At 40.9% G+C, this 9,964-nt stretch overlaps 1 protein-coding gene across 1 annotated transcript; it reads right to left on the reverse strand.

The window, feature by feature from the left end:
• Positions 1 to 5,987: 5,987 nt before the first annotated feature.
• dlk1 (delta like non-canonical Notch ligand 1) lies at positions 5,988 to 9,581 on the reverse strand. The gene is made up of 4 exons (XM_080414574.1): positions 9,517 to 9,581; positions 8,994 to 9,124; positions 7,721 to 7,862; positions 5,988 to 6,881 (listed from the first exon to the last, which is right to left on the reverse strand). The coding sequence occupies exons 2-4, from the start codon at positions 9,082 to 9,084 to the stop codon at positions 6,095 to 6,097; spliced, it is 1,020 nt and encodes a 339-aa protein (XP_080270700.1). The 5' UTR covers positions 9,085 to 9,124; positions 9,517 to 9,581; the 3' UTR covers positions 5,988 to 6,094.
• Between the last annotated feature and the right edge of the window lie 383 nt (positions 9,582 to 9,964).

Here is a 9,964-nt window from a genome sequence, read left to right on the forward strand (position 1 = left end):
CTGGTGAGCTCAAAGTTCCATGTTCAAAGCTCGACCACTAGTGCAGTCGGCCACAGTCCGTCGCTTCCCTACAAGACGATACCAATGATTAGATCAGAAATCCAGAATATAGAGCTTTAATTTAAGGGGGGTGTGATTTAACCAAAAATGATTTTACACCTTTCAAATAACCCATTATGCACAGAGCTGAGAAGTATACATCTGGATACAGTGTCTACATTCAGATTGAAGTAATCTTTAAAGATAAGTTTTTTTTTTTGGATAAGTTAAAAAGTTAAAGCTCTACATTGTGATACATACTAAAGATGCCTGTATAACACATGAAACTATTCAATGTGAGAGTTCAAATATAAATGCCAACACAATGAGCAGGGCACAGCGGGGAATTGAACCCCATCCCAGTAAACCAGGAGCTCCATGCCTGTGCCTTCGTTTTGTGTTTGTGTTTTTTTAGTTGTTTTTTTCGCAAACGCAAAACCCCAAAAAGGAAAAAAACATGGTTCCTACCTTGAACACCAATATTCACTGCAGAGAAGCAGCTCTTCACTGAACAAGCAGCATAGAGTTCCTACCTTATGTCTTCTTCACATGACTTTTCTTCTTTGACTTTATATCCTGAAAAGACACAAAGAAAAGTGTTCAGTTATTCATGGTCACATATAGGAAAAAATGTATGGGCCCTTTTGGATGTAGCTTTGTCAGCCCCACCCACACTTCTAATTACCCCCCAAATGTAACCAAATGGACCCTTACCGGTCTAACTCTGAGAGTGTACAAATTGTAACCAAATGGACCCTTACCGGCAGTGGTGGAAAAAGTACTATTTTTTTACTTAAGTAAAAGTATCAATACTGCAATTTAAAAATACTCTGTTACAAGTAAAAGTTCGGAATTCAAAATGTACTTGAGTAAAAGTACAAAAGTATTGGTAGTAAAATGTACTAAAGTACCAAAAGTAGAAAGTACTCACTATGCAAAATGTCCCATTTCACAAGTTTTCAATCATGTAAAATGTTTTTAAATAGCCGATCTACAAGCTCACAATGTGACGCATTGTGAGCTTGTAGATCGGTTATTTTCAAATGGCCGAAATTTATATTTCGAAATGTATTAGACCCTTACCGGTCTAAAACTCTGAGAGTGTACACATTGTAACCAGAGTTAGACCGGTAAGGGTCCATTTGGTTACAATTTGTACACTCTCAAATAGACCCTTGCATTGGTGCACTGGTCTAAAAGGAACCAAATGGACCCGACCCTAACAGGTCCATTTGGTTCCAGTTGTACGGTCAGAGTTGATGTTAATGTTAAAGTTTAAGAACCATTGGTTTAGATGACACTATGAGCCATTGGAACAGAGCGTAGATTGAAAGAGTTTTCACTCTGTTATAAAATATAATGCCTCATTTTGTCCATTTCATTAATTCACAGACTAGTTCCCCAAACTGAATTATTTTAAACAAAGCTGTTAAATGTTGGTGGTTAATAATAATGTTTAGTTACCTGCTTGCAAGTGTGAAGAGCTGGAGTTCCATCTGAACTGAACCAAACCTACACCTGGAGCCTATCACACCTGGGCTCTATTTATACCTAATTAATCAATGCTCACCACACCTACAAAAATAAAGTGTTTTACATAAGTCGGCCTCCTTGTTTTTCCTTGGCCTGTAGAGAGTGTGCATACAAAGTTTTACACAGATGCAGTTATAGGCAAAAACACAAATCGGCCTGTTATAGCGCCACCATGTGGCTGATTTTTTTTTTTTCAAGTGGCATTTCTTCCTTGGCCTAGTGTGAATGTGTGTGCAAATTTTCAAAAAATTGCATGCTGTGTTCATGATTCGAAGCATTTTGTTCAAAACGGAGTACTCCTGCAAACTTTGGAAGGCAATTTTAGTCAATCAGGATGGAATATAAAAAATCTGAAAGACCTGTTTCGGTTAGGCTGGCATCCAGGGAGTGTGTGTGCACAGTTTCGCTGCGAGCCAACGGTGCCGGAGATCAGCTGTACACAGACAGAATGACACAGCTCCACTGGCCGGAGACTGGCCGGAGACTATGTTTTCGTTCGTTCGTCCGTCCATGTGTGTCCGTGTGTCTGTGAGCAGCTAATCTCCAGCGCCGCTGGACCAATCATCGTGAAACTTTGCACGCATACTCCCGGGAGACCGAGGAAACAATTATTTTCACATCTGTCTGTTATCGTGCCACCAGGAGGATGAGTATTGCTATCAAGACATATCTGTCAGATCTCTCGTATTCCATCCTGATTGGCTACGATTGGCTTCCAAAGTTGCGGGAGTGGCCCGTTTTGTACAAAATGCCACAAATCATGAACACATTCAGACCCAGGAAGAACCTCCAAATTGTTCAAATTGGCCTCATGGTGGTGCTACAACAGCCCACTTCACGTTTTGGCCAATAACTCTTGTACCGTAGTTCGATCAAAATCTTCATTTAACTGAGAGAGAAAAAAGAAAAAGAATGGTTGGTTAAATATTTATAAAACCTACAAACAGTCTTAAAGTAATACTAGCTAACTTAAAAAAAAAAAAAAAAATTGTATCTTTTGTGAGTGGCAAATGTTTCACAACACCCATTCCATGAATTTCACCCAACATATTTTCTATTGAAAGTGGACAGGGGGTCTTTTCCCGCGAAAATGACGTCATCCGGCCGTAAAACGGAAACGGAAATGCGCCGGTTTCCTGTTTGTCCCGGAACTACCGCGCTAGTAACAAAAGGGAATTTCACGCTGTTTTTATGACATTATAGGATTTGAAGATGGAAAAACAACAGCAAAAGAAAACACAGCTCACGGTAACTAAAGCTCCACTGGCTAAGAGAAACGATCCGCAGATAAAAGACCTAAAGACCTGAAATGACGGTACGTAGTGACCAGCAGAAAAAAATATCTTTATTTTGGGACTTGCACAGTACCCCTTTAACCACTTTCAACCTGGTGTCCCTATTAGAAATAGCCAATCTACAAGCTCACAATGTTTTGCATTCGCTACATTTGCGCGATGTTGTCATATGACAAATTATAAGATATTCATTTATGGGGAAAAAAACGTGAAATTTCTGCCCGACAGTGATGATATCCATTTTGGTGACTGGGAGGATAAAAAGCATGCCGTCCTCATCATGAATGAACCACCATCATGTGCACGAAAACAAAACAAATAATAATGATCCTTTTAGAAGTTAGAGTATTGATTACAGTGCCTAGTGGTGCATGGTGCATTAGGCCTACATTCAAACATTAACTAAAAGAACTGTAATACCAGGGGACGAAGAACCCACAATGCAATCACACGTAGGCCTAAGGATGTGCTTGAATATTGAATGGAATTCAGTAATGACTTTGATTTCCATGTGCATATATAATGTAAAGGAGAGATGCGAATGAGATCCACATCTACTCGGGATTCACAAAGCTATTTGTATTTTAAATTGCAATGAACAACAATGTCAGTCTAAGTCTTAAGACATATAAAGAAATAATACAGATAACATCACATTTGACAAATAGCAGTACAGTCATCTCTAGGCCCATACACACAGTCCAGGTACAGTACCTACAGTATACACAGACAATGTCCCTCTATGATTGGAACATGCACAGCAAAATCCAGAGTGTTAAGCCTTATTTATACTACATCCAGCAAGGTGTCCCATGCTGAAAGTAGCCCATCTACAAGCTCACAACACAAGCTATAAGTTTGTAGATCTGCTATTTTTAAAGGACACCTTCGGAGTAAAGGTGTTAATTTAGCTTAGTCAAATTGGATATAATTGGTATCCCAGCTGGGATAGTTATTTTTGGTTAAAGAGCTGAGGAGCTGGGTTACTGAACAAACACTCCCTAGCAATGATTGTGTTTGGAATATATAGCTATTTAACACTTTCATGTACACCCTTTTTAAACAAAAATGTACATTTTACTTGTGTGGTCTACTACACAAGAGTTACAATTTATCTTGAAGTTGAACTCACAGTAGGCATTATAATTTGTTACATAATAATGAAATATGACACAACACCTGAGTGGAAAATTAAAAACAGTGTCATTTTGTCCCCAATTGGATCTGTTTATTGCCACCTTTCATTTGAGTAAATGTTTTTGTATTTTCACATTATGTAAACATTAGCCTTGTTCCCAGCCTTTTCTCTTCTCCTATAGGAGAAAACTGTGTGTACTGTATAGGGGTGGATTTCCGTTGTATGCACTTCCCCCGGAAACTGTCTTTTTAGACCAATCACAACACAGGTTTCATGCATGGGGATTGCATGTAAAGCATCAACGTTCTGTAACTTCCTTGGGCATGAATGCAGTGTCCGATCTACCCCAAATTTGAATCACATATTGAGGGCGAGTGGCGTTAGTACCACTAGTTTGAGCAACTTGGCCACGCCCCCAGTCACTTGCGTCACTTCCCAGACAGTTAAGGTTAGCTTTAGGCATATTTTACTGAGGTTAAGGTTAGGAATAAGGTTAGGCATCATTTTACTGGGGATAATGTTAGGTTTAGGCATAATTTTATTGAGGTTAAGGTTAGGATTAAGGTTAGGGTTAACAACACATTCCATGCCAGTCGCGTAGATCTACGCGAACCTAAATAAAGCCGCGTAGATCTACGCGAAGTGGTCTTTTGTGGTTTAATAGACGATCGCGTTGTTTTCTGTACCATCCTTCATTTTTTTCTCTTCCCTTTCCGCTTTTGACACATCCTTGAAGAAAATATCCATAACCCGTTTCCGGTTCCGGGTTTATCTTGAATTAACTGTTTTTTCCTGGTTTTGGCCAGACATCATGGTTTTCACACGGTATAAAAAACGAACGGAGAGCTCCGGTTATATTTTCTTTTCTCTGGACGACGATCAGTTATCCTCTTTCTGTTTACCAACGATCTGAAACCCGATCATAAGCTAACCTAAGCTAAGATGGCTGGCGGGGAGGGGGGTGAAAGCACAGCGCAGCCAAACGGATATGACGTCTGCAGCTGTGTTGGGCTGTGGAGAGAGAGACAGGGGAGAGACGGAGAAAAAACGCAACCCTTTGAGGGCTGGTCGATCTGTCCTGTTTGTTTATGAACAGCATCCGACCGCGGATTGTAATGGATATAAAATGTTTGTGACCGATTGAAAAAGGTTATAAAACACAAAACCCTGGCACTGGGTGATTACATTAAGTGGCATTACTCTGGCAGGGAATGTGTAAGCATGGTTGCAAAAACGCTATGAAGAAGTTCAACAAGGTAGAACTGTCAATCACAGCAGCTACTGGCCAATCACAGCGCGTCCTTACCGGGTCCTTACTAGCGGTACTATGCCACTTGCATATTGAGGGGCTTCTAAACAATGCAGAGCCAAAAGTGGTTTCACTTACAGTACACCCATAGGGGGTGCCACAAAGGCTAAAAATGGCACTGTTTGTTGCAGAACGATACATGATTCTTTTCCCCCCATAGAATTACGTACAAAGGGTCTTGTGAGACATGTGACAATGACCGTCAAACTGGGTTTTCATTTGATACCCTATTCATTTGATTGTAACTGTCTTCAAAATGTTCTTACAAAAATGCCATAATAAAGCAGGTGTGTAAGCAGGTGCACAGTAGTTTAATATACATCCATGGCTCAACATGGACATCAAACAGGAATAGTAATCAAATTAAAAACTGGGAAACAAATATAAAATACATTGATACATTCATATCTTCTTCTTCTAAAAGCAACCATTAAGGTTGCTATTAATAAATAAGTTATTAATGGATAACTTATTGGTGTTTATTTTGTCACCCGTGCCACTAAATTGTGCCACTAGATATGTTTCATAATCCATTGTGACGATTGTCCATTTGGTCCAGTAGGCTCTGAATTCAAACCTGCATGATAGTGTGTAAATGGTCTTCAGTTATGTCTCCTGTACAAAAGTAATGCCTGTTCATTCTGTAACAGACCTTCCACAGAGGGTGAGACAAATAAAGAGACAGAAAGATGGAAACTGAAAACAATATATATGAGAGACGGAGAGAGAATTCAAAGATCAAGACAGTGGAGGAGAGAGAGAAAGAGAGAGAAAATCCAATTAAATGGACGTGTAATGCCTCCCAAAGCTCGTGAGTCTAATCTTCTCTGGCAGGATGATGTTCACTGAATGTTCGGGGTCCTCCTGGCCATTACCACTAGCCCCTCTCAGCAGGTGTTCCTTCTGCTGCCGAACGAGGTGGCTGTACTTGGCGCTAGCCAGCCATGTCTCACAGCGGCCGAAGAACACGATTCCTGTGGTGCCCAAGATGACCAGGCAGGTGAGCAGGGCCAGCACGCTGAAGCAGAGCAGCTGACCGTGAGCGACCAGGCCACCAGAGGCATGCACTGTCTCCTTCAGTGTGATCTTGAGGAGGTCTCTCTCTGGAGGTCTGAGGAGCTTGTGGAAGGCATGGGCTGGGAGGGAGTAGTGCTGGGGAGGCTGCGACAGCCCCCTGTGGTCAGGAAGAGGTCTGGGGGGCTTGGCTTTGGCCTTGGGCCTGTGATGCTGGGAGCAAGTGGGACCTGCAAATCCTTTTTGGCAAACACAGTGGAATGTTCCATCTGGTTGGCCGACGCATGTCCCTCCGTTCACACAGGGCCCACTGACACAGGGGGAAAAGATGGTGGTCTCGTTACAGGTGAATCCAAAGGAGCCAGCGGGGCAGGTGCATGTAAATGCCAGGCCATGGTCAGTGCAATTGCCACCATTGAGGCAGGGGTTGGGCTGACAGCTGTCGATGTTGATCTCACAGAAGTCTCCGGCAAACCCGGGGGGACACAGGCAGGAGGGGTGGGATGCTAAGCCGTCATCGTCGGTGCATGTGCCTCCATTCTGGCAAGGAGAGCTGAAGGACAGAGTAGGATAATGGGCTTACATGGAGTTAATTCCAGTTAGGTCTACCCACAATTAAACAGAATGATCTGACCATTACATTATGATGTGTATTGCTGGATTTATTTTAACGAACAATGGTTATCGACATTTATGCTAACAAGAAAAGTCAGAGGCAGTGACAAACAATAGGAGTTGCTGCCTGTGTAATTCATGCTCCCACATATTGGGCCTATAAATTAACAATATCAATCTCAGCAGGGCTTTACAGACACTGCATTGATGAAAAGCCGAGATGGAGATGAAACTAAAAACGATCAATATCCATTGGAGTAGCCTTTGCAATTACACAAGTCCCTCAGTTTCTATCCGTGCTCATCAAATAAATAATAGCTCTGGCAAGTGGTTGAGACATCTCCCGTCTCATACTGCTGCCGATTAATGAAACCACACGGAAAGCTAATAATAGAGATGAATTCCCAGGCATTCAAGGGAAGCTATAGTCATCTCATTTAGAGAATTCAAAATAGAACTCAAATGATTAGTTATTGAGCAAGGAGGAGGCGAGCCAACTCAGTGACACTGGGCTATATTGGATTTTGGGTGGGCCTCTCAGAATCAATAACAGGAGTAGTCTAACAATGATCAAAGCATGGTGGATATTGGTGTCTGGACAGCTCTGTCAGCCAGCTCGGTTACGGTTTGATGGGCAGGAGGTGCATTTCCTCGACAGAACAGGCATGCCTGTATGATCTACCACTGTAACGTTTTATAATGAGGAGGTTTTCTAGGGTTTAATTAGGGGGGAAATGATTAATGGGGCTATGGCAAGGTGTGTGTATTAGCGTTTACCCATTTGTTAGGCAAGGGCCTTTCTTCATGTGGCAGTTTTCACCCATGTAGCCTGCAGGACAGACGCACAGGAATTCCCCTTCTCCTGTCTCAACACAGGTGGCATTACTGGAACAAGGCTGGGATGAGCACAGGTCAGTATCTGTAAAATAAGAGCATGTGCAGTAAGTGCACCATTACTATTTCTCTCTCTCTCTGTCTCTCTCTCTCTTACACATGTCCTCCACTATAATACACAGAGGGATACATAGTGGTAGGTACGTGGATTCATTGAGAAGTAGGTCAAACAGATCCAGAAGCCATGAAAAGTGTGGCTTTTAATCTTTCACACAGTATCTCAAAGACCCCTTTATTCCTCTTTCTGTTTGTAGGTGGAGCAAGCAATTTATATTCATAGGATCAAATCATGTTTATTTTGGGCTCACACAATATGGTGTGGAATATGCAGGCAGATTGATGCGTGCGTGCGTGCGTGTGTGAATACACCACAACCAACCACTAGCAAAACAAAAATCAAGTATGCATATTAAAATAAGCTAAAATAAGAGTCCCTTATACTGTATGTAATGTAATTGAATGAGATTTCATAGTCCGGGATGACCTGTTTAACCCATAACTATCATTTAGATCTATCATCTCTGTGCTATGTACATTTGTCCTTCAAAACAGATCTGCCATCCAAAACACAGGCGAATCCCCAAAGCATTGGGAACATTATGGTGTAATGTAACCTATATCTTTGTGAGAAAAGTACAGCGACTTGACTTGATAGAGAGCTTACTCTGAGGTAAATACACCTGTGCTTTTAATATTTTTTGTGCCCGAGGCACATCAATGGGCAAGTCAAAATCTCAAGGCAAAACTGCATACATAGCCAAAATAGCCAATCTATATGATTTGCATCTATTTTGGGAAATTAGTGCACACAAAGTAATAGTCTAATAAATTAAAAACAACTTTTTCTAGATCTACTTAGACCCACATAAAAATCTTGAAAGCTTTTCAGGGATGCCTGCATTACAGAGCATGTTTATTTTAATGATCAATCAATCGATTGCGTTCCGGCTTGGATCAATGGAACTAACATCTTTTAAGTTCCTATTTATCGGTATCACAATGAAAACCCATTAAGATTTTAAAGAAAAACTGCCATGGCATTTCTTTCATTTTTTTAAACATTTTTTTAAATATTAATGTTATATTATGAATACAATCTTAGTGTTTTGCCAAATAGGTTGGGAATCGCTGGTCTAGTGAGCTAGTTGACACTGACCTTGGTCACACAGACTGCCAATCCAGCCATCCTCACAGATGCACTGCCATGCCTTCTCACATGTGCCATGCAGACATCCAGGGAAGGGCATGCATTGGTCGCATGTTTCCCCCTCCCACCCTGGTCTGCACCTGAGCAACAAAAACTCTATTACCATACTTGAAAAGGAGCATTATTGCATGTTTGTGAATACAAATGGTTATGCAATTTGGGGAATATAGCAATTCCTCTAAATATGATAGCAGGTGATATGCCAGAGATTTGGGTTACACTTATTTATAGAAATACAAAAATGACTATTACTAATGGCTGTGTATGGGACACATTAGGGTGCAGTCTTAGTTGCTTTATAACGTTAGTAGGGAAAAGTAGAAAATATGAGAATATTTGATTTGGCAGAACGAATCCAGATATGGACTATAGGCAAACAGAGCCAGTTGACCAGATTGTGAATACTCTCTGGGATGGACATTTGCAGCTGGTATAGCTACAAGCTTTACAGTCATGCCGTTTTAGTTATTACCTGCACTCGCCTTCCTTCTCACAGAACCCATTTTCTGTGTTGCACCCTGCAATGCATTCCAATCCTTTGAGAGAAATAAAGGATAGACTATAATAGCATGTCACGTTGCATACAAAAATCAAACACCCCATTCAAAATTAAGTAAATATGATTATAAGCTTAATACATCATTCTTGTGCAGTCAGTAAATATATGTATATTTTTTAAATAAATTGTTAAACATCTCATTATTATGGTTGTAGATCTATCTCTTTATCTATCAAATAATTTATTCCGATTACCTTTGGCGACGCCAGTCACGACCAGAACTATGCCCAGCGTTATGAAGTGCATTGTATTTTCCAGAACGAAATAATCCTTGTGATGGTCTTTTTCTCCTGTAAAAAATTTACACTGGTTAAGTCATGGTGCATGTTTCTCTGCCCATATAGCCGTTCCCTTTCAATCC

The sequence above is a fragment of the Gymnoscopelus braueri genome (genome assembly GCF_963280865.1).
Source record: "Gymnoscopelus braueri genome assembly, chromosome: 19".
Taxonomy (NCBI): domain Eukaryota; kingdom Metazoa; phylum Chordata; class Actinopteri; order Myctophiformes; family Myctophidae; genus Gymnoscopelus; species Gymnoscopelus braueri.

Coding starts and splice junctions, on each gene's coding strand:
- dlk1 (XM_080414574.1), bottom strand. CDS start 9,084: ATGCCCTTCCCTGGATGTCTGCATGGCACATGTGAGAAGGCATGGCAG. Junction 7,863..8,993: donor TGGCAGTCTGTGTGACCAAG/GTCAGTGTCAAC, acceptor CTTATTTTACAG/ATACTGACCTGTGCTCATCC. Junction 6,882..7,720: donor GGCCCTTGCCTAACAAATGG/GTAAACGCTAAT, acceptor TCTGTCCTTCAG/CTCTCCTTGCCAGAATGGAG.